The sequence below is a fragment of the Ornithodoros turicata genome, chromosome 6 (genome assembly GCF_037126465.1).
Source record: "Ornithodoros turicata isolate Travis chromosome 6, ASM3712646v1, whole genome shotgun sequence".
Lineage (NCBI taxonomy): Eukaryota > Metazoa > Arthropoda > Arachnida > Ixodida > Argasidae > Ornithodoros > Ornithodoros turicata.
The window spans coordinates 47,580,934-47,606,460 of NC_088206.1; the positions used below are offsets into that span (position 1 = coordinate 47,580,934).

At 42.1% G+C, this 25,527-nt stretch overlaps 1 protein-coding gene across 3 annotated transcripts in view; it reads left to right on the plus strand.

Annotated features, from left to right (window-relative positions):
* The window catches only part of LOC135396630 (probable methyltransferase TARBP1), a 48,598-nt gene extending 25,084 nt beyond the window's left edge, over positions 1–23,514 (plus strand). For 2 of the 3 annotated variants that reach the window (XM_064627698.1, XM_064627700.1), the window contains 9 exons: positions 5,022–5,247; positions 5,731–5,883; positions 11,111–11,376; positions 12,336–12,417; positions 12,481–12,646; positions 14,508–14,672; positions 20,901–21,025; positions 21,593–21,729; positions 23,229–23,514. In XM_064627698.1, coding sequence (XP_064483768.1) covers positions 5,022–5,247; positions 5,731–5,883; positions 11,111–11,376; positions 12,336–12,417; positions 12,481–12,646; positions 14,508–14,672; positions 20,901–21,025; positions 21,593–21,729; positions 23,229–23,382 — 1,474 coding nt within the window. In that variant the 3' untranslated portion in view covers positions 23,383–23,514. The remainder of the gene's footprint in view (positions 1–5,021; positions 5,248–5,730; positions 5,884–11,110; positions 11,377–12,335; positions 12,418–12,480; positions 12,647–14,507; positions 14,673–20,900; positions 21,026–21,592; positions 21,730–23,228) is intronic. The other variant, XM_064627699.1, reaches the window with a different exon arrangement.
* The last annotated feature ends 2,013 nt before the right edge of the window (positions 23,515–25,527 follow it).

Below are 25,527 nucleotides of genomic sequence, written 5' to 3' on the forward strand. Positions count from 1 at the left end.
TTAAAATTTTATGTCAGGCAGTAGCATGTTATACGGATGAGGCTGTAATTGTTTCAGACAACCACAGGTCATTTGTGAAACAAACGAATTGGCATCCTGCCTCAGCTTTGCCATGAGCACCCTTTAGTTTCTGTGCTCTCACCCGAGGAAGTTGCACTGCTGAAATTTTAGACATAAAGGACATCTTTAAAACCTTCTTGTTTGTGGGCTGTAGTAGTCCTAACTTTTTAAAGGCAACCTCACAAACATCAAATTAAAGTCCCCCGTCGGCACCTCTAAACTGTATGTGGGAGGGGCGCCATCCCTTCCATAGACGATGTCTACAAAACTAAGTTTGGATAACGTTATCTTAAACTAAACACCGTCAGGCCTGTGTTGGTCCTGCAGCAAGGGCAATTTCGTAAAGCAGGCTTCACCTCATGCACGGAAGCATCAGGTGAAGTCTACTTTCGGGTTGTGTCGTTCATATTCGTGGAATAGTCGAATATTCGAAAAATGAAATATTGGATATTCGATTCACAATTAGAATAGTTCGAGCGTTGGATATTCGATTCGAATTCGAGAACTCGAATATTCGCACACCCCTAGTATTCGCAAATGGTTACAACTATTCGATTTTTCCTATTATTTTTCGACTATTACCGGAAATTGCCGTGGCTGCCCGTTTGTGAGAGGCCGAAGATAAAATCGTGAACAGAAAACCAAAAATGCGCATAAAAGAGGTCGGTTCCCGCAAAATGGGTACTCCATGCGCGCAGGTAGGGGTCCCTTGCACTTCGTTTAGCATGTTTAGTATGAGAAGACATGTGTTGGTCTTCAAGGAATATCAAAATGAGTTTCAGCAGCTAAAAGACAGTACGCAACGCAAGATAACAGACATGATGAAAAGGCAGGAATGATTGCCGTCGATCTGTCGATCTTCAGCCGTTCTCTATTGTAAACGATCGTGGTTTTCGGGAGCTGGTGACAGAGGCTGTCCCGGGCTACACGCCACCATCAAGAACGTCTCTTCCACAGACGATCATACCTAAGTTATATGACAACACGAGAAGGAAGGTGCAAGAGGTACTTCACACTGCCTTTGAAAACGGTATGGAAAGTATATCATTCAAAGTCAAAAAACGAGGTTATCTGACTACCAGCTTGATGTGGCCGCCAGTCTAGCAATGTTTATTAATCCAGCTATAAGTCTCATCTCATCATGCCCGCCAAAGAAGTATGGCTAAGGGATTACGCGTCCAAGGAGCTCAAGAAATTAGGACCAGATGAATGGCCTTCCTCAGTCAAACTGACTTAAGAACATACGTGTCAGTCAGCAAGCACAACACTTTGGCACAGTTTCGATCTGTTTGTCAAGGATCAAGAGTGTTCTGCCTCCCAGTCACAAAAAGAACTAGAGAACTACATCAGTGACAAACCAGTGAGTCGTGATGCTGACCCATGTCAGTGGTGGTACACCACAGGGCAACACAAATTTCCCCACTTGGCAAGACTTGCACGGAGGCACCTACCTGTACCGGCAACATCAGTGCCAAGTGAACATGTATTTTCTTTGTCTGGCAATGTTGCCTATTCACTCAGGGCTCGTCTTACACCACGACATGTGGAACATCTTGCCTTTTTGCGTGACAATTTGTAATCCTCTCATATGTGTGCCACCTTACTTTGAGATGTGAACTACATCAAGTTTTCCTTGCTTGCAGTCTTCTTATTTACATTGTGCATTGAAAATTTGAACTTGTATTAAAACTGATCACCTCAGATTCCAAACCTATTATCATTGCAGCTAGACAAAGTACATAGTCGTACACATGTACAAGTATATGTGCCACACGAAACAAACTCTGGGCTGATTGCAGAAATCAACGTCTTGGCATGCGATACGGAAGTCTGCATAGATATGATGACAGTCATGATCTTGTCAGACCACCCATTCTTCTGAGTGAGCTGATTATTTGATTTATTTCCAGACTCTAAAGGTGGGATATTCGAAGGGTATTCGTTTTGAATGTTCCGTACATATTCGAATTCGATTTGAAGTGGTGCCAAATTATTCGACTTCAATTCGCATTGAACATGAAATATTTGAAATCGATTCGACTTAGGAATTTTGCTATTCGCACACCTCTAATTTTTTTAACTTTGTGTGATTGGGATCCAAGTACCACAAGATCAGGCTGGCATTCTTTTGTGGGCATCCTTTATTCTAAATGTAATACACAGGAGTCACTAGGTATTGCTCTCTTATTAATCTCAGGTGTATAGGGTTAGCCATGTTTTGCGGAATCACCTGGTCCGCGTGCGTTTATAGCATCCACCAGACACCAGTGTTCTATCAGGTAAAGCATGCACCGGCTACTTCTTAGATATTCATCACCAGTAAAGTCACATTTCAGCAGAGATGGGGAAGTTAGCACCCAAAAGGGACTAGTTTCGAGTTACGTCATTGAGCTAAGTATATAAGCAAGTTACTAGCCAACTTTCCTCCTTTTTTTCTTTGTTCTAATAAATATTTTCCCCCAACCCAACTTCCAAGTTCTGAAAATGAAATGAGGTGAGAAATGAAAGTTTGTGCTACCATGTCTAAATTAGTTCTTGACCTATGCATGTGTAATCAGTTGATATTATGATAGTTGGGAGTGGGGTATAATAGCACGCTCAGGATGATTTCGATATCGGGGACAATTCGAACGTTTCTCAGCTCCTAAGGGTGCACAAATGATTATGGGGCATTAGACTGGACTTCAGCGGTGAACGCTTCGGAATGCTTTGCCTAGAGCCTGTTAACAGGCAACATAATTACTCTCAGTGTGAGAATAGACATACGACAAAACACACACACACATGCACACGAAAAAAAAGTTGAACTTCGTACAAGAGAGCAAGCATGGTCAGACTATAATCTAAAATCAGGTCCTTGATCTTTTGAATGGAAAAAGCTATACCTTTGTCTGCTACCTGAAGTTCGCGTTGGATGACCTCGAGGTTCGAATATACGTACTTTGTCAATTTGGCACAAAGCAAGAATCTGAATTCCAAGTTCTGTGAGTCCTCATTTTCCACCCACATTTCCTAGAACCTGACATGGCCCTATCACCTCCCGATTAAAAAAAAGCACAAGTAACTGCAAAAATGAACGCTCTGCTCCAACCCGACTCTGAAACATGTCATACATCGCGCAGCAACGAGGCAGAGCAAACAGGCATGCACTGCGCACGAGCAAGCGGCGGGCTCACTGCCATCGCATTTTTCAGCAGCAAAATACAAAGAAAGAAGTTCACGTTCAGCCTGCCTGGACGAGAAGCGAAATAGAAAGTAACTTCTAACTTTGCTCACTTGTTGGTCACACATGATAAAATTGCTAAAACCAGTGCTAAAAACATTCGTTGGAAGTGCAGTGCGTCCGTCCTGTTTCGTCCTTTGTGTTTTTAGCACTGGTTTTAGCGATTTTATATTGCATTGACAATTGATCTAATAAAAGAAATGAATTTAATCTAATTACTTACACTTGAGTCATGGGCTTTGATTACTGCGGACACTAACGGTGATGTAGAGTTTATAGTTTGTAAGCACTATGAATGCCAGTATTTCCACCACCATGGTGCAGATTATGCATCGATGCAAGTTATACATCTGACATTTTCCAAATCCCACTAATTTAAGGGGGCATGCATTATACATCGGGGGACATTATTCACAGGAAAATGTGGTACTGTCTAGCCCGTTTATTACGATCTTCGTTATAACGATAATTTCGATATTACGATCAAATTGCTGGTCCCCCTCAGCTCACCCATTGAAGCACATGTAAACGAGACATTAATATAACCATCGCCAAGAAAGCGCTTGCTTGCGTATAGCAATCAGAATTCTCCCGGCTACCAGTAAAACATTTGAAAAACGGAAAGCAAAACTGCACCTTCTCATTGAAAACAAATGAGAGTGGCGTTTTCAAGAGCCTTAGTCTCCATGAGTGTAAAAGTGAGAACGCAGTGCCTTTATCCGCGCATGACTGCCGGGGAAGATGTGCTTGTTGCAAAGTGCACTACTTCGAAAGGGCGGAAGGGGCTCATGAGAATTAGTGGAGGTTGTTTCCTTTCCACATTGTTCTCTCGTCCTCAAGTTTTTTGTTTTTACTTGTTTTACTGCGTGCTACGATGGCGTCTGCGGTTCTTAGATGCATTTTGACAAGGAAAGGCTCGTGACTCGACCCGAAATTGCACATGCTCGACAGATTTTGTACTGCTGTGAAACCACGTTGCGATGTACCATGGCTTCCAGAACATGTTTTGGCAGACAGTTATGTGTCGCCACCCAAACACGCGTCGACGGACTGCCCGTTGGGGACAATGCAGTTCCGATAGTGAGAATGATGATGACTATGTTACTGGATGAAGTGCAATGGACGAAGTCGTCGATCTCAAAAGGTGCAGAGCCTCACATGATATCGGCAGTTATGTTGTCCTTGTAAAAATTTTCGGCACAAAGCTTTGTAAATTTAGAGCTAGATCAGATGTTTTCGCACTCGCAGCAAATGCGCAGGTTCAGCAGCGGTCTGCTTGTGCCGATCTACTTCATTAACGCGATCCCGAGCAGCAATTTTGCGAAAGCTCATTTTTAACGATCCTCTGATATAACGATTGGATTTCGCGTTCCCGTCAATATCATTGTAAGCGGGCTTGACTGTATTAGCATTTTGTTGCGGCTGATAAAGAAAAGACAGAAGAAACAACATGAAAATGAAAAAGAGCAGCTTTTATTGTTTTTGTTTTGTTTTTTATTCCATGTTAGTGCTGTGAAGCAACTGTGGCTACGAGCGGTGTACAGATAGAGAATGGACAGCAGGAAGGAGTGGGCACCTTTTATAGTCTTCATCGCAGTCTATGGAATATACATGCTCAAAATTGCATTTGCTATGATGTAATTAACTAAAATAATAAGCCTTACAAATTCAGGCACGAGTGAAGCTAAGATAAATACGATTTATGTGATATATGCAACTATTGTACCTTTGTTTTCAGTGAACACAAGTTGGATGCAGAGGTACGGATTCGGGGCATCACATTTATTGTCCAGCTAAATCCAGCTATCGACTGTGACCTCGCTGCGAAGCTTTGCAACGCACTGTTGGCCCATGACAAAGGGGTGTCGTCTGTGAGAAAACGCTACTTTGGAAACTCTGCTGTGCACAGAATGAAAAACCGCGTCTGGCAGGCCATTCTCTGCTTGCAGTATCTCCTGGATGAGGTATGCCCTTTTACTGATACTTTATTACTCTGAGTTAAAATTGCTAAACGGGCACCAAAGCGTGCGTGTGTGTGTGGGGGGGGGGGGGGGGGGCAGAACTTTCTCCTCATGGAATGAAGGACTCCCTTTCCTCAGCACCAAAACAGAAGGTGCGGGAGTCATTCATTGCGTGATTTATGACAGATGAATCCTGCAATTTACGATTCCCCCCTCCTCACGAGGGCCGAGAGGAGACCAATCTGCAAGCTTTCCGTATTGTCGGGCTTCTTGCGAAGAAGAGTGAGAGAGAAACAACAACAACAACTTTATTTGATGATGATGAGAGAAGGCATACATTGTGGTTTCTTTTGCTCATAAATCACAAGCAATGCAACAAAACCTGTTCCTTTTGTGTTGGTGTTGAGGTAACGACATCTTTCATCCTGAAAGGAGGATTTTTTGCACTTTATTGGCCCTATAACTGTGCTGTTAATGTTCACATAGAAAACAGCAGGAAATCTTTTGGAGACTGTCTACACTGACCTGGCTGATGAGAGCCAGCAGCCCTCAGTGCGCACACTTCTCGAGATCACAGCCGTCAGACTGCTGCTGCGATTCCCTTCACTGCGAGCTGCTCTGATTCCTGCCATGAAAAAGGTACAGAGCATTTTGCCGCACTAACTCGCTTGAGCACAACATAAAATGGTTTCTCTGCAGCAGGCAAAGTTTGCACCAGTTATGATTTCTATGCATTTCTTATTGGCAACTTGCACTCTAAGAACTGTGTTTGGAACGTCGCCTCTAACAACTCCAGCTCTCCCTCTGAATCTCATTTGTCATGTCACATATGAGCAAACTTATTTGGTCTCTGACCAGTGAAAACTGGTATCTGTGTTCCAACATGGGTCAAAATGCTCCATTTTCTGAAATTCTAAATTGTATACATTGATGGTTGAATTTCAATAGGGTCACTAAGTTACCGGGGTTTTATTGCCACTGTCTGGCTCATCTGACTGGTCTTTCAGTGTGTAGTCGTCAGAAACACAACGGCAATGGGCAAGTGCCCAACAACCTTTTTATTGAATAATGGTAGTTGCTAAATTGACTCATCTACTACTATGTAACCTTTCTATATCAGTCACATGATTGGGGTATACGTAGACCATAGAGCTGCACAATCGGGGCATAAATGCTACTTCCGTACCACTTTTACGTCAGCTCGGGGAACGAGCTTGATAGTGGCGAGGCCATTGATTTTGGTGTCTTTACTAGAGCTGTGCAAATAGAAAAATTTCCATTGCGAATAGTTTAGAATGCAGAGGTACGGATTCGGGGCATCACATTTATTGTCCAGCTAAATCCAGCTATCGACTGTGACCTCGCTGCGAAGCTTTGCAGCGCATTGTTGGCCCATGACAAAGACGTGTCGTCCGTAAGGAAACGCTACTTTGGAAACTCTGCTGTGCACAGAATGAAAAGCCGCATAATTTACTATGTGCAAGTTTGAGCAGATTTGATTCTCAGTGCAAGTTTGACTTGCACTTAGAATCAAATTCGAATAATTTCTTCAGACAGCAAATCGAATTTGAATAATCAGAAAAGGCACATTTCAAATAATTTCGAATACCTCATGGTGAAATATTTTGTTAGATTACACGATGTTATGCTCCATACTTGTGAGCCTTTTCACCCAGCTTAACATATCGTGAGAGAAGGTGTGTTGTCTCTGTGTTGTGTATGGTAGACTGCATTAGTGGGATGAACTGCATTGGGAGTTAGTCAACATGTTCCATGCAGCCTGCTTTGTGTGCATCTCCTCATTTCTATGTTTACATTGTGAATTTCCTGTACTTTTCTAGAAACTGCACATGTTTTCATCTCTTACTGAACACAACTCTGAAAGTTGAGTGCACATTTACTGGAACATGCAGTACCCAGAGTACAGTGTCGACCATGAGCTCACAGAAAATCAGACCTTAGTGACAGAATAGTGTAAACAGTGTAAAGCTGGCTTCACCTCACACTCGAGTATGATGAGGCGAAGCCGACTTGTATGATGTGGGCCTCATCTAACTCTTGGATGTAATGGGACGAAGCCCACTTGCAGAATGGCGATAGCGATACTTCGCTTCAGTAGTATTAGAAAAATATTCGAATACTGAAAATAGGTTCCGAATAGCATTTGAACAGCATCAGATATTTGTTTCATATTCGAAATTTTGAATATTCGCACAGCTCTAGACTTTAAATAACTATCCTGCATAATCACTCCTATGCTGCTGCACACAAAACCAAAACAATTTTTGAAGCAGGTTGTCATGCAGTCAATCACTTTGAAGTGCAGAAACTTAGGCTAGTTGGTGCAAAGCTGCAAAAAGGAATGAGCGCATACATATGGGACAAGGAGGCATAGCACATACACACCAAGCGCTACTTACAACTAAACTTTAATGCTAGGAAAACCGCACACATTCATGTGCGTAAGCGCATTGCTATCCCATCATGTCGAAACAACAAGTACAAGTGTGTCAGATAAGATTGTCAAGATGACACTCTCAGGCACGTGAAAACAAACTCGAAGGAAAGTGATAAGGGGTGACACAATTGGAAAAAATTCCCAGCTTTATGAAAAAACTCAGGTAATAGGAAAAGCAAAAAGTCAGCTCAAAAGAGAAATAGTCGAAACGGCGGAAAAATAAGAAGTGGTCCTTCCAGTTGTACTAGTGAAGCTTCTATTTTTCTGATAGATAGGGAACTTGAATTTTTATTCCAATCATAGAAATTTTTTCCAATTGTGTCACTTCTTATCACTTCTGTTAGATTTTTTTTTCAGGTGCCTAAAAGTGTCATTTTGACGGTCTTATCTGACATACTTGTACTTGTTGTTTAGACATGGTGGGATGGCAGTGCGCTTGCACACTGTCGCTATTCCTATCATTCGAGTGTAGTTGTAAGTAACGCTTGGTGTGTGTGTGTGTGTGCTTCCTCTCCTTCAGAGTTGTGCCTAACTCGTTACAAGTAACTCGTTACTTGGTAACGGTTACTTTTTTTGGTAACGAAGTAACGATTCAGTTACTTTTTTAAAAATTGTAATAGTAACGGAATCAGTTACAAAACTTGGTAACTCGTTACTGACGTTACTCGTTCCTTTTCTTCAGCGCGGGGGAGCACATTTCGGCACTCCGCGTGGCGCAATGCGTGCAGATTTGACCTGCGTGACCTACGACAACTTGTGACTCAAAGTCCCTCGCTGGATGTGTCGTTGTCTTTTCTCTTGTTTCCGTAATCTCCGACCATCACTCCTTCACAAGAATGGGCACCAATTGTGCTATGGCAACACAAAGCGCGTTTCGACTTCTCGACTTTTCTTGTCTTTGCTAAGCTTCTGAGCGCCCTAAATTATGACGCAGCCCCTCGTCTGTTTTTGGGAACCGCTGGTGATTGGTGGCACGAAAAGTGTTTTTTCTTGTGTTTTCATAATCTCCAATCACCCCGACTTCGGAAAGGAGGCAGAAGGTCCAGGCAAGCTAATATAGAGTCATGGTAAGGGGCCGAGAGACACGGAACACGAAGGACGGACGACAAATTTCGAGTGTCAGCTTCTTCTGAAGTGTAATTCCTCACTAATAAAGGGTTGAAGGTAAATGACGGCATGTTTGTTGGCTCCTTTAACTATGCGGCTGTAACGTAAAAGTAACTCGTTACCTGTGAGTAACGAGAACTCGTTACTTTTGTATGTTGGTAACGAGTAACGTATTTAGTTACTTTTTTCTGAAGTAACGGGTAACGGTATTTAGTTCCTTTTTTTTGGTAACGGGCACAAGTCTGCTCTCCTTGTCCTGTATCTATGCACTTATCCCTTTTCACAGTCACTTTGGTTTGCACGTATGCTGTGGTCATTTACTGGTGCTGCAGTAGATGGCGCATATCGTCAATAGGCGCATTCTTGGACGCAAAATTGTTGGAATGCCTGGAGAAAAAGGTCAATGTTCAAATGCCAATAGTCAATCAGATGGCAATGCATGGGATCAACAGATGGAGGCAACCCAAGCAGCACAACATGTTGACCCAATATTGGTTCATGATTGGACCAATACTGGACCGATATTGCCAATATTGGGCCAACATATTGTGCTGCTTGGGAATGGTCCTCCAGAAGATGACACTTTCAGTGCAGTCTAGCAACAATCGGCTGCCACATCGGGGTGTCAGGTAGAGACGCCACAGGTGCTGATGGTGCCAGACTTGGCTGCGGCCCTGCCAATATTGACATCTCAGTATGACAACATGTCAGACCTCCTCCAGGCCAGGTAGCTCTCAGTGCATACATTGACTGGAAAATTCTTACAACCTGGGGTGTAACTATTCAAGCCATGACATTACCATGTTACTACGACCTGAAGCTTCCTGTTACATATGCCCCTATGGCATACATGTCACTGCAATGTGCCTATTTTTAAATGCAAAGCCATTCCGAGGGTGAGGCGAGAGGTGCAACCGCCCCAGGCACCTTACCGTAAGGGTCATACAGGGTGACAAGTTTTTGTTGTTGTTGTTGTTGTAGAATTTAAAATTTAGAATGTGTGTGTTACCACCTTGCTTTTCACTGTTTCACTTTTGTTCAGCTGAAATATCTCTGCAACATGGGCCTTCTGAGAGGGGGCAAGGGGCAATTGTGACGTGATGATATAGGCATGTCATCTATCGATAATAACTACCGTGCGGATAAATATGCTCTAAAAACTCCTGAAATATGCATGCAACTATGCACTGAAAATCTTCTAAGTATGCAGTAAAAACCCTCAATATATGCAGTGTTCTTATTGTAATTGGGACTAAAGCAATGCAAATGCCTATTTTTAAAAAAAAAGTATTTTATAGGGGATAACAGGGTAAAGTAAGCCGCCTTCGTTCTGCAGCACACAGCAAAGAATACTTGCGCCACAGGTATAAATTATGGAGCTGAAGGCTTTGCGTTCGTGATTGATCAAATAGCGTAAATGCAGGATAGATGGTGGACGAAACCCATGACGAAACAAGCCTCAGCATGGACAACATGAAAAACAATGCACATATGTTTGTGTTTTCGTGTTGCCCATTCTCGGGCTTGTTTCGTCATGGGTTTGCGTTTGGCACTGCATCATGCTGACTAAAATGCGAACACTGCCCGTCTTCATAACGGTAATGTGGCGAAGGTGAAGTGTAGCACATCGACCATGCGTGCAGTGGAATCTGGAGCAGCCAGGGGCTGAATACCGCACCTCACCCCACCGAAGCATGGAAAATATTGGCTTCCGACCGGAATTTTCGTGAAAGATGACTCAACGCTGTCCTGAAACCAACAAAAACCATCAATGGAAAAGGGAGAACCGAGCTCTCGCACTCGAAAATATGACAAAATATGCACTTTTCATGCACTTTCATGCAAAATATGCCAGAACGTGCAAAACATGCGTTTATATATGCACCATAGAACCTTTCTGATTGCCCCCAACCAAGAACAAAAGTGCTTTTCCATCGTCCAGATATGAAACCATATCCATAAAAAAAAACATGCACTTGCATGAAAATCCACGCTCTAATAATTACCATGTGTGCGACACCCTCCCATGTCCATGTCCAGTCCATGGACTAAAAGCTCAACCCCGCAGTGGTCATTACTAGCATGAACATGCTGATGAATATACAACAGCAGATGATCAGCAGCTGTTGTAGACTTTGAGTATTTGGTACAACATGTGCAGGTGTGCATTACTTTTTGTGCCTTTAAGTGTAATTTTTATAAACAACTGAATTATTTTACTGCTTTTCATTATCTTTCATCGTCAAGTCCACCTAATCATACTTTTTACATAAACTTGTGTTTTATGAATTTGTTGTGCAGGCGAGCAGCAAGCGCACTGGCAGTGTGTGCTCTTTTGTTGCAATGCTTGTGCATCTCTCTTCATCATTGGAGTTGGATCAACTGGAGGCCCATCTGCTAGAATTCCTTCCTGAGCTGCTGCCATGGAGCATGGGACAACATTTCAATGCTAGAGTTTATGCCCAGGTGGCACTGCACTTAGCTGCTCAGTGGAGCACACAGCATGAACTCGGAAAAGTGCGGGAAATGTACCACCCCGTGTTTCTCTCCATTGAAAGAGACATCGGGTATGTGTCTCACGGTTACTTTCAGGCAGTAAAATGTTTACTATTGTACAGTGTTGAAAACAGTAATATGAAGAGAAAAATAACATTGGATATATTCCTGATATTGACACAGTTACTGAACTCATTGAACCATTTTCAAAAGTAATTCTCCCATTTTTGTATGTTTTATTTTGATTTCTGATTCGAAAGTTACCTGGGAGTAACATCTGAGACAGACATAAATGTCGCTTAAAGGAGCATGAAAGGACTTGAAACAAAAGAATGTGTCAGGAAGAGTAGAAATTAGGATTACAAGCATTGAGATGTATATTTGCACAAGAAGGAGAAGCGCAGCGTGCAATCGTGATGACTAAGAGAGCTTTCAATCTTGCGGGTCAGAAAAGCTGCTTCCCTTGGCTGCCAGTCCGAGACGTCATATCACCTGCCCAATAGTTAGGCACGCGCCTTCTTTTTTTCCTTTTTTCGTCTTGCAGTTGTATTGGGGGCCACCCGTCTCATGTCTTGACATCTCGCTTTAATTGCTGGTGTGCCCACATGCAAGAACTTTTACCTCCTCAATCTCAAATGTTTTGTGCATGTCGCCGTACCAAATGAGACTTTGACTGTGAATCTGAGGACATAAACAGAAGGCCACGTGAACCACCCGATTAGGCAGAAATCCATTAGACACACGATTAGTCTTTGGTTGGCTCCACATAGGAAAGCACATTGCAGAGCTAACAATTCTTAACTCATAATAATAATAAGAAGAACAGCATATATTTGTTTTGCCTCATATTCAGAACCTCGCCAGTGGCATCATGTCAGTTGCAAATTGGGGGGGCACGCGCATAAGGGATGTGTGGTTGATTACCATATACAACTTACTTTTATGTGTCCTTGTAACATTCTGTTTTTGTTGTGTGATTGCTCTTTTCAAGTCCAAGTAAGGGTACTTCATTTTACATCTCTCACACTAGAAATTGGTCCAAGAATGTGCAAAAGCTCCTGGATGACTTTTACTTCAGGGTATTCAATGCTGCAAAGCACTGGACCGCAGAGGTAAGCCTTCTTTGGGAAATGTTTCTTGAAAGCTGTGACCAAGGTGAACACCATTTTTTTCAGGCTATTTTCTACGACCTTCCACGACTTACAGGTCTCACTGACCAGGAGTTGGTGTCAGTGCAAGCAATAGAGGAGCTCATGCTTGAAGACCAAGCTGACACATTTCTTCCGCTGAGGAACCCCGATGACGTGCTGAGTGCATCTTGCCCAAGTTTCTGGATAGATGGTGTGTGTTGTTGCCATTCCTGGTTATGAGTGAAATATACCATTTCTAAAATTTAGGAGTTCTTGATGCACTGTGGATGTTTTAACAACATTTTCGAGAAGATTACAGGGGTAGCTATTTGTGATTTATGCATGTATGATATACAGCATTTATGATTCTGGTTGAAAATCTGTGACTTACCGATGCACGCTAACAGAATTTTAGAGTTCAGAGCTTAATGATATTGCAAAGTAATTTCTGACTTCTGGCATTTCTTAATCGATACCTTATTGTTGGGTGTCAAATTGCACTTGTTCTTCGTTCTGCATAATGTTTACTTTTAAAACCACTCAAATGGTTAGATAGATAAAACATTTTTCCATAACATAAAACCACTTACATAAAACATAAAACCACTTTCTTGACAAGATGGGACACCAGGAAAAAAGCTGTTTGTTAACAACTTTGACAAGTCGTGGTCCACACTGTACAGTCATGCAGCAACAAGCACAAAAAATAAGGAAGAAAAGCTATAAGAGGCACTCATGTTGCATGACAATCACAGTTGACAAATATTACCTATGTAATACGTACACTCATTTTACCCCCGTTGACTTTATTGAATTTATTGAATTATTGGTTGAATTTATTGACCTTTGATGAAATAACATGTAATACACTTGCAACTTGTCAATAAACGAAAAAGACAGTTTATGAGGCAGATATAATAATCCGAAATCACTTTCGAATTGAAACTGTCGATAATATCAAACCCTTTGAGGTAATCAGTAATCCAAGGATTAATCAATCAAGGATAAATTAATTAAGGAGTAATCCAAGCTGCATCTCTGCAGCTTTTTTACGCGACCCGACCCATTGTACTGAATGGGAAATAAACTAAATGAAATAAATGATTAAATGCAGGACTGTTTACCATAGTTGGTTCGCATTCGATGGATTTTCAATGAAGTACCATTATTAGTATTCCGTTTTATGAGTGCTTATAATTATTAAACCTTACAAGTTGTGACAGAAGTGTGCCTACTCCATATTATCACTGCCCATTGGCAGGCATTTTGGTTTGACTTTGATGCAAGCTGTTTCTCACGTGCTCCAGTTATCACAAGTGTGCGTAAGTAGTGCTGGAAGGAACATGGTGATGGATGCTGAACCACTCAAGACTGATGATTGATGACACAACCAGCGACAATACACATAGCATTTAATGTGAACATAGTGACACATGAGCAAATTAGAATGGTGCAAGCGAGCTGGTGTACTGCAAGAAAAGGTAAAATTTTCTTGAGTTTGTGGAACGCACATTGTGTTGTCCTCTTTGTCTTGTGTGTTCCTCAAACTCAAGGAAATATTACCTCTTTCTGTAGTGACATTATGTAACATGTGATAAAGATGGTGTACAGTAACTGTGGCATCGCAAAATGAGATAATACATTTCGCATGAGGGGTAGTTTGATCACCAAGGCCAAAACAAAAGACCAAAAAGATCTAGCTAATTTTTAAATGTTGTTAACAATTTAACCTTTATAGTATTTATTTGAATATAGACAAGTGTTAACACTTACCGTTAGTGAGATGTACTATTAATACTCTTTTGCATTTCCCGTACGTACAGTAGAGCCGTAGAACCATATCACCATAAGTGATACCACTATACAAAGCTTGTCCAAATTTGAGGAATGGAAAACATTGTTAATTAATACATACTAAACTCCCCGAGAATCCACATCTCAATCACTTCCACTTTGTTGTGCTGCTGCAGTGTAGCATCTAGTTATTCTGCTGTCATGCTTCCTATATGCTTTAATGAGCTGCTTTTGTGCTCTTTCACTGCACTCTATATCTTGGACATCTGTTCCATCAGGCGAACAAGAAGTCAGTGTAAGCAGAGAAGGTGATTTCCAGAAGAAAATTACGCCCTGGAAGCAGAACCTCTCAGCGGACTACTCAGAACGTCAGTCATCTTCATCCCACAAGGGTGACATTGTTGTTGTTGCATCATTGATTGATCGCATTCCAAACCTAGGAGGTACGCCTTTGTGCTACTTACATTTTCTACTGATAGTTTCTTTGACAATGATGGGTATGGTACTGTAATTTCTATGATATTTTGCCCTCGCATTGTCACACTGTGCCATAAAATATGTTACATAAAATGTTGCTGGAAATAACTTGGTTTGGTGGTACGTATCTGTGGATCTCCTAATCCTCCTCTTTCAAAAACATCATCCAGCTGGGCAGCTAGCAAGTTGCTTGCAATTCACAGAGTTTTTGTGAGTTTGTTGTATCTAGTAGTAAATTGTTCTGATTTTGCTTTTCTTCAATAGCTCATTTCCTTTCAAAAATCGCAAACTTGAGTAGAAACTGTAAAACCACCAACCATAAACATTATTTATTATATAGTATCTGGCTTTATATGCAAGCTTGGTTTCGTTGGTTTTCTTTATCACGGATAAGTAATATTACCTGTGTGGGCCTGGAGTCTGGTTTGTAATAGTTCCAGACCTCTTCTCTGCAGGCCTTTCAAAGAACAAACTGTTCCAAATTTGTCATGAGGTTTCACTTTCCGCAGTTATGATTAGCTCATTGTTTTTCTTTACAAAAGTGATTAGCGTATTCATGGTAATTCTATGCACTGTGGATCTGGAAGGACAACTGTCTGTTCTACGGTTAGATGAAACAGTATTCGATGAAATTCACAGATACCGAAACCCAGTGCCGAAACCTACACGCTATACACCTTCTTACAAAAAAGCAGTTACTAATACAATGTATGCTGTAGAAGTACTGTGGATCTGGAAGGACAACTGTCTGTTCTACAGTTAGATGAAACGACATAGATTGAGAAGTTACCCGTCAAAAAGAACTCGTTACGAGTTAAGTTACCGTGTCAAAAATGTAACTAAGTTAATAACGAAGTTCTTCAGCCTGAAATGTAACTCGCAGTTACTGAGTTACTTAAAAAAAAGAACGAGTTACTTCCAAGTTATTTCCGACACGAAAAAGCATTACGTGGGTGTAGCGTGCATGAGCAGTTGAGTTAGACCTTGAGTTACCTGCGGAGGAATGCAACACGCTTAGATCGTCTTCGTTTATATTCAACAATGGACCTCTCCCTGTTCGTAAACAAATGACGCCATAGTGTTCGACAACACCACAAATTTGGTAGAGTTGAACTATGCTCGAAGCTAGAGGTGAACAAGATCGAACCCGAAAGCCACGGTCTCGAGGGGATTACGATGGTCCCTGAAACAGATGCGACCTTTGGGCCAATTTTTCTTTCAATAGGAGGCAGCAAACAAGTGCCTGTTCGTGGAACCCACCACTCTCCTTCCGATTTGTTTCGGTTTCAGTGTGTCTACCAACGTCATGATGACGTTTCTCTGGTAGAGGTCTTTCAAACGCTTTGCATCTTACTCCCTGTGGGCGCACAGTGGTTCGGCTTCATTTCAGTGGCAGCAGTTCTTACTTCCTGAATCAAATACTGTCATTGATTGAATATCACGTTTTATGGCAAAAAATGCGAAGAAGGAACCGGAGAGAAAGTAAGAAAATATGTGCACATTGCAAGTTCCCTTTTTTGGTAACTTGTAACTTAACTCGGTACTTTTGCGCCGTGGTAACTTTCAGAGGAACTCGTTCCTTTTTCAGGTAACTTTGCCAAAGTAACTTAAGTTAAGTTCCAAGTTACTTTTGACTCGCTTTTCACTCACGTCCACATATTTTCTTGCTTTCTCTCCGGTTCTTTCATGGCATTTTTTGCCATAAAACGTGATATTCAATCAATGACAGTATTTTATTCAGGAAGTAAGAACCGCTACCATTGAAATGAAGCTGAACCATTGTGCACCCACAGGCAGTAAGATGAAAAGCGTTCGAATAGACCTCTACCAGAGAAACGTCATCATGACGTTGGTAGACAGATTGAAACCGAAACAAATTGGAAGGAGAAGGCTGGGTTCCACGAACGGGCACTTGTTCGCTGCCTCCCACTGAAAGAAAAGCAGGATCATCCACTCAAGACCGTGGCTTTCGGGTGCGACCTTGTTCACCTCTAGCTTCGAGCGTAGTTCAGTTCTACCAAAGTTGTGGCGCTGTCGAACACTAGGACGTCATTTGTTTACAAACAGGGAGAGGTCTATTGTAGGACATAAACGAAAACGACTGCACTCCTCCGCAGGTAACTCAAGGTCTAACTCAACTGGTCACGCACACTCCACCTGCGTAATGCTATTTTGTGTCCGAAGTAACTTAGAAGTAACTCGTTCTTTTTTTAAGTAACTCAGTAACTGCGAGTTACATTTCAGGCTGAAGAACTTCGTTATTAACTTAGTTACATTTTTCACACGGTAACTTAACTTGTAACGAGTTCTTTTTGACAGGTAACTTCTCAATCTATGGTATATTGTAGAAGTACCGTATTTTCACACGTATTAGCCGCGGCTTATGCGCGATTTATTTTTTTCGCGGACGCTCTGCGGGTTATCCGTGGGTGCGGCTTACCTGGTGACTATTTTCCCCTGGTACTTTCCCCATACCCCGGGTTAAACGAAAGGGCCGACAGTGCGTCATGTTTTTCGGAACAGGACCGCCCTGCCAGTGCACGAACAATACCGAACAAGGGCGGGTCCACTCCACATTCGAGTGGACTAAACCGTCAATCCACGAAAAACACGCAACCAGGGCACAATCCGATCTTAGTAGAACACTAGAACTGACCTCCTTTGTTATACATCATGCCGACACCGGAATGTGGACAGGGTTTATGGCCTTCCCCACGGTCTCCTTTGTCGGCAGACCCACAGGAAGGGTTCAGTACACCTGTCATCGGGATAAAACGTGGTCAGCTAAGCGTCAGTTCTCATTTGACGAGAGCAGCAGCATTCGTGGACACGGGCACGGCAGTTAGAGGTGAGGCATGGCTCCAACGCTGAGGCACAGCCACGACAGCGGCTTCAAACTAAAAGTCGTCGACTTCGCGGACAAGTACGTGAACAGGGCAGCTGGCAGGGAGTACGGCGCTGACGAGCGTTGAGCGTCTCTGTTGATTTTGTATGTGCATCACTGGTTTAGCGCACAAAGCAGTCGCGTCGTATTACCCGCGGCTTATCTGCGAGTGCGGCTTACCTGCAAAAACATTTTCAAAATGTATCTAAAAACGCGTCCTGCGGCTTATCTGCAGTGCGGCTAATACGCGTGAAAATACGGTACTATGGACCTGAAAGGACAACTGTCTGTTCTACAGTTAGATGAAACGGTGTTCGATGAAATTCACAGATACCGAAACCCAGTGCCGAAACCTACACGCTATACACCTTCTTATAAAAAAGCAGTTACTAATACAATGTATACTGTAGAAGTGTTCTTTTTTTTTTTTTTTTTCGCACGGAATTATTTTTAGCGTTTTCCGCGCATTCCTTCAAAATTACAAATTTATGTTCCCGCGAATAACTCTGGCCAGATGAGGGCGAAAATCGTGCGGAGCTTGACGCTATACTGTGACTACCTTCACCCTTTCTACTCCGTGCAGTGTAGGTAGTTTAAGCAAGCCGCAGAAGATTGTTTTATCCCATCAGGCAAGATGTAAAGAAATTAAAATTGATCACGCTTTTGTTACTCCTACAAACGCATTCCACTGTACAAATATACCACTATACCACGAAGCTGCAACATGCCTTTCCCCGCCTTCTCAAAACCAGCTTGTATGATAGTACGACATCTCAACCGAACTGCTCAGTGCCTGAGTGATAATGAATGAGAACTGCTAAAATGAATTGGCTGACCTGCACACGGCCAGTACTATGGCCTCCTGCAGGGTCTGTAAAGGACATCGTACAGGGCTTTTCCTCCCATGTCTGTGAGGAGAAGAAAGGGATTGACCTAGATCGCCGCCATCCTCGTGAACAACGGATGTCTTAGTGCGTGCCGAAATATGCCCGAGTATTGACCGTGGCACGATAGGCAAGAGCAAAGCTCTCCCGGAAAGCTGTGTCGCGAATTTAAGTTCTCGCGAATCACTCCTCAAACCAGCTTTGTTCGAAAACGCGAGAATATTTTTCACACGGAAAGAAACACTTCTACAGTAATGTGATACCGATACTCATTACTGGGGCCTGGGAGTTTATGCACAAAAATGTTCCAAATATGCGGCTCGAAATGTCTAAATGTGCAGAAATATTAGGATGCCAGGAATTTTTCTCCGGAAGCTTTTGCGTACCTTGGATCTGTATAAATACCCAAATTGTCTAAAAGACGTTCTACAAGTGAAAATGCACATTATTTATTGGTACGTAGTTGGAACATACATTCAAGTGTGTACACCTTGGCATTCCTCGATTGTCATTTTAGTACTATGCCACAACAGCCATACTCAGGTTTTAAAAAAGTGCCACACACATTACACAATTAAAAAGTTCTTGTTTTGCCAGTTAGGAAAGCCAGAGAAAAAAAGAGTTCAGTTAAGTTAAGAGAAAAGAGCCAGTTAAGGAAGTCTCTGGATGTTATTCCGACGAATTAACTAGCTGCCTAACTCATCTATGCCGTATTCAGACAGCTCTTTGCTGTGCTGTTTATTGCCTTTGAGAATGGTGCTCACAGACTGCAATGTACTTTGATTCCCTTATTTTTATCAAGCGCAACTTAAACTTGCTGACTACTTGTAGCGCATTCTGTCTTCAGAAGTTGGTTCTAGGTACTAGTGGTGCTGGCCATATATTCGACTGCTTGTGTAGCATGAAGCAGCCTGAAAGCAATGTAGTAGCTTAGATGGATAGCTGGAAATAAAGGGAGCGGCAAATGTTAAAAAGTGAAACGTCGCCCTATAAACAGAATTCAGCTCGTCCCAGTCCAATCAGTTGATTTTTTTTTTCTGTTTGGCTGTTGCTCATCTATAGCAGGCTCATACAAGATACTTAGCATTTTTCATTTTCAGGTTTTACATTTTTCAAAATTCTCAGGGTGAATATGGGTGTTATTTACACTCGATAATTCAGGATGAAATCGGGTGCTTCGAACTCTGTTCGATGTGTCATCGGGAACTTTGGGCAAAATCGAAGGAGTATAAAATAAGACAGCATTATGATACTGAGGCCAGAAACAAGAATACCAGGTATTTATTGTTTCGCAGTTATAACACTTCGCCAGAGATTTTTATGCCACATGTCTGCGTGTCACTATTATGGGTCACAATAATTTGTCGAAATACATAATTGTTTGCATTCGAAGTAAATCAGCATCCATTCAGGATCGCTCAGGCCTCTGCATGTAACGCAGCTGAGAAAAAGATCTTTCGGCATCACAACTGCCACATGGCAGGCACAACAGATTCAGCACATCCGGGGCCAAAGCAGCAAGAAAGCGATCGAAAGCGACACCGTGAACTGCATATGACGTAAACAACGAGAACTAGCAGAGGCAGGCTACAAACATGGACGGCACAAACACGTGTCTAGTGTCCAATTTGTATCAGGATATGTCACTTGACAAGAGGCACATGGGAGTGGGACACCGAATGACCACGGACTTGCATAAAGGGAGAACACATAGGTCTTCACAAAGAGTCTTGGCTGGTATCATGATTCACTCTTTTCAGAGGTTGCCTGGCACACTGATGTCGACAACCCCAAGAATTCCAGGTAGATATCGGGTTTTACGCGAATTTGGGAAAACTTGTTCAGGCCAATCAAAATTGTGAGAGGACAAGTACATCTGACCAGAAAATTTGAAGAGTTTTTTTGACCGTGTGTGGTCTTGCATCTTTGGTCTCGAGGGTATTATATCTGACAACATACGATGAAGGTGCAATTTACACTTTCCCTCTTCCTCTCCACCTCAATAAGGGCAGCAATGTGGAGTGGCATGTCCTTGGTCTCCTCAAATGATTTGACCAATCATTGTTGAGGATCATTTGAGCAGACCAGTGGAACACCATTTCTTGACAAGGAGCGAAGAGGGAAGGAAGAAACTGTTCACGCATAAACCACCAATGATGCAACAAATGAATCCCGTTCCTTTTGTACGGCTGTCGAAGTGATGGGATCTTTTATTCTGCAAGGATAAATTTTTGCACTTCCGTGCCCCTACGATCAATAAACATTTGTAGAGCTAAGTTGGATAATATATTTCCCAGATCATGTAATAACCATGCAGTATGTTAAATGATATCTATGTGTCGGCTAAATATGTATCAGGAAGGTTCTATTTCACTCCATTTCTTTTTTTAGTTGTACTCGAGTCAATATTTGTTTGAATTTTACAGGACTCTGCAGGACATGCGAAGTATTTGGAGCCCACACATTTGTCCTCAACAGTCTAAAGCACATGGAAGACCGCCAGTTCCAAAATCTTAGTGTTTCCTCTGAGACATGGCTCTCTGTAGAAGAGGTGAGTGAGGCCAATGTGACATCCACACCATGGGGGCTTATGGCTAGTGCCTGACTTTTTCGGGTTATATTTTTCAGCAACATCGGGGGATAAATATAGGGTTATATTTGGCTTCAGTAATTTGGGTGTAGTCAGGTTAAACTGAAACTGATTCAACCCAATTCTGGTTGAATCAGATTGATTCAGGTGTAAATTGGGGTTCGGTCCCCTTTTGCAGGTCAATAATAAATAAACAAACAATAAACAAACAAACAAATCTTCGGTTTACTCAGCATAATACACACGACACACCAGTAGACATAAAGTACGTATCAATATTTAGTCCATGCATCTAAGAGGCAGCAGGGTCTGTTTTGACGGTCTGCATGAGCAGATTTATGCATGTACAACACAGTTACTAAAGTTCTGTGTTAGTTGTGGTAACTTTGGATCCCCCCAGTCCAGCAGTTTTTGGGGAAATATCGGGTTAAACCCTGTCTTTGCTGATTTGAATTGGGGGTAAACATCAGCCGTAAACGGGTATAACCCTAAAAAGTCGGGCCCTGCTTATGGCTTATATTTCTTTAGGTGAAAGCTCACCAGTTAAGGGAGTACCTTCCTCAGAAGAAGGATGAGGGTTACACACTTGTGGGATTGGAGCAGACAACTGGAAGCCTGCCACTTCAGCAGTACAGATTCCCTAAGAAATCTCTTCTGCTTCTTGGGTTAGTATCTTTCAGGATACAGGAAAAAGAAGTTTTGAACGTGGTATACTGTAGTAGAGCCTTGAGTTTTAGGGTTTAAACCTGGCAAAACGTATTTGTGATTAGCGCATCCCAGTTTTGAATTAGTGGAATATGGGTGTTGTCACGCTGATATTTGTGGTTCAGTACTTTTTGCATGCATAAACTGTATAGCAAGCTACAGTACCCTCTTATGTGCCACAAGTAACATGATACAGCTGCAAGCAATGACGTAAGAACTTCAAACTCTTCCTTTTAAGGACCTGGCAAAGAGCTGCAAAGCATTTGTTGATGCAATTTTCTATGTAACTTAATGTGCTATTGTCATTGCTGTAAAAAGTTCAGTTGTAGGGCCAAATCAATGCAAATAACTGTCTTTGCCTGCTTCCTCGACCCAGCTCATCAGCGAGATCTTGCATGGAGAGGGCTGAACCTTTTGTGGAGAGATACATTCCGTCACCCTAATTCGTTCAGCAGTGGGTGTGGGTCATACCCGGCAGTGGCAGCAAGCTACCTGCATGTTGAAGTCCCACGCCTACATGTGCTCATGCTCGGTGGACTTATTGGCAGGGTTTCTCATTTTTGGTGATTATATTTTCCGAGGTACTACGAGGTTGGGCAAAGATAGGTGAAAAAGAGAAGCTGTCCAGTTATCTTGTGATGTTATAAGCCAATTAGACTTGCATTCATCAATCAAGCATTCTGTGTTGTGTGGTGGTGTCCTGATTGTCCCGATTTTGAGCACTTTTAGTAGAATGCAAGTCTTACACCAACAGGCCCAAATGGACATTTTAGTGAACTTGCATTACTGAAGTTTGGTTTTGCATTCTTTGACACTTTTCGAGATGTCTCAAGAAGCGTAATAGCCAAAAATGAGAAACCCTACTTATTAGGTATCATGTACTGAACAGCTGATGAGGTGCAAAGAAACTACATATATGAATGTGAATTCTACGATGATCAGCTATGCAGTAAAACTGAATCCGTGTTGCACTAGTACTTTGTAGTGGCACTTCACATGGGTTATTCGTAGAGCCTGAAGGTTTAGGGTGAAACCCGATTTTTACCCGGCAAATTGCCCTCACTGAGACGTCTGTAGGAATGCACACTAACTTGTTTGGCAGCAAATGCAGTTACATCACCATTCGTACCAAACCAGTACAGTTAGTTTGAGTAACTGAGCCCAATTTCTCCCCAAATTTAGCATATTGGAAGTTTTTCACCCAAATTTGCATGATTTTAGAGCACATGTTTATTTACCTGATTTTTACCCCCCAAATTTAGAAAAAAATATATTTCTCAAAAACTTCAGGCTCTAGTTATTCGTTGTACGAGCAAGCAAAATATGACCCGTTTAACTTACTTTGGAAGCCATGATGATGCTTTTTTCTTGTGATACTCCTAGTAACATTTTTCACCTGAGCATTCCTGTCGTGTGTATAATAAATAATAATGGGAATCATTACTTGTTTGCCCACTAGAAATGAGAAAGAAGGACTACCCGTCGAGCTGATACAGCTGTTGGACGTGTGTGTGGAAATACCGCAGCAAGGAGTTGTGCGATCCCTCAACGTCCATGTCAGTGGAGCTATCGCAATTTGGGAGTACACAAGACAACACCAGCTGTCTTTATAGCATCTGTGCAATGTATGTCTCACCAAAATCTGCCTTACTGAGACCTGCCATGTTTACATTCACTAACAGTGATGAAACATTTTTGTACACGTAGACAGGTGGCAAATAAACACTCCTTGTGTTTTCTGTCGATTTCTTACTGGATATTATTATATGGGGTATACAAGGAGGGCCATTTGGTATTGTGCTTCATGTCCAGCATTGCCACTGCAGTGCAGTGCCAGCCCAGAAGAACAGTCTCTGTTCGAAATATCAGCCACTTTCGTCCAGGTACTTCCCCTAACATGTTCAGCAGTGTGTGTGACTTGTATGTGATTTCAAATGTTTGCGAATAATTTCTCAATGGTACAGGTGCCACGGTAACTCTGTACGTATTGCCCGTCCTACTTGAAGCTATTGTTTTTGCAATCCGTGCAACATTGCACCACAAGTCCAAGTGGAAGCACCACAAGTGGAAGCAGTTCCGCCGGTTTTTGCCAGTCACCAGCGGATTGATCAGTCTTATGAAACGTTGATGTGTGGAGATGTTGTTTGCGTATCTCTCAAGCAATTCGCGCACGATTTTTGCCATTTTTAAGGTATGTAGTCGACATGTTCTTTTTACACTTTTTCCCCTGCTCACAGGCATTTGAGCGCTGATGTGAAGATAGCAAGATGCAATTGCAATGCAGTGCAACTGTTACCAACTGCACAATTTGCCAATTTTGATGCCTACCTCACGCTGACATGCTGTTGTAGCAGTGTCTTTTGAAGTGGTATTTCTCACAGGTTAAGCTGGTACGAAGCGGTAGGCAAGGGAGTTTAAGGCATTTATCATGGGGTGGTGAAAATGCTATCTCGCCGAAGCTGGATGGCATTAATTTCTATGCAAGAATGGCAAACTGGACGTGGAATCGCGAGTCACAACGTGTACGAAACCAGGGAGGGATAACGCTCTTATGAACGGTAAGAGGGGTGCAATGAGGAAAAAGGTTGAGAATCGCTGCACTAGAGCATGAGCATTAGTTATTAAGGGTTATCAAAGGTGCACTCCTCCTACCAGAGGGTGTTTTCAGTGGAACCATTTCCATTCTGGGGATAAAAAAATCGACACAGAGAAACCGTCTGCCTTTGAAAGAGAGACACTATATTTTGAGTCATTTTTGCTTGCCCCCACCTCGCTCATTTAGACCTCACCAAAGGTTACCGAGCCATATAACGTTAATTACTACTACTATTATATTCATTGCTTCTTTTAGGCTGATTACAACTATTTCCTAATGATAACCACAAAAAGCAGCCAGGTTTCAAATGAGAGATATTTCTTCGTTGTTGAAACAAAATATTTCATTGTTCGAAAACATCGTCTCTGCATTTCTCACACTCAAGGAAACATTGCCAAGTTCTTGTTTGAAAATATAATTTTTTAATGCTACCATATGGAACTTGATTGGTTTCAGGAACTTTCCAGATGCCTGTTCTTGTTCTTTTTTTTTTTTTTTTCTTCAGTGTCTGTTGACATCTGTGTGAGCTTCTCTTTCGGTTGATACGGTACACTTAAAGGGGGCAAGGGGGAGGGGGCAGAGTGCTCACCCTAGATATCTCAAAAGCGCTTTAGGAGTCAGTGTGGGAGCGGTGACGGACAGCCAAAGTAAACAACGAACACTGGCTATTTGCTGGTCATTGAGAAATTCATTTCCATTTTAAAAAAAACAGTGCCAGTGCCATTAAACAAAATAGGTTAAAAGTAACAAGTAAAATGGTAAAGCTAAAAATTTCAAATATAAAAATAAACGGAAGGGGAAAGCTCTAAATGCAAACTTTGCATTTGACACCAGCAATTTGGTGGGAGTTGACAGATAGGTGGCAGACACACCTGTTTCTGCAAGAGATATTAAAGGTAGGGTGTCTGTTTTTTTAACCTTTTTCCAAGTATGAAGGCGAAAATGCTCCAAAAGCTGGGACTCATGGTTAAAAAATATAGCTCCAACACGGCTGCACTGATGATGTCTCTCGTATGAGAGACGAAACCTTTGTTATTCAATTTTGTTTTGTTGTGTCAAGCCGGTGTTGGAGCTAAATTTTTTAATTTTCCAAGTAGTACCAAAAACTTCCCCCGAGTGTCTTTTGGCAAAATTGACTGATTTCAATAAAATTGTCGAAGCG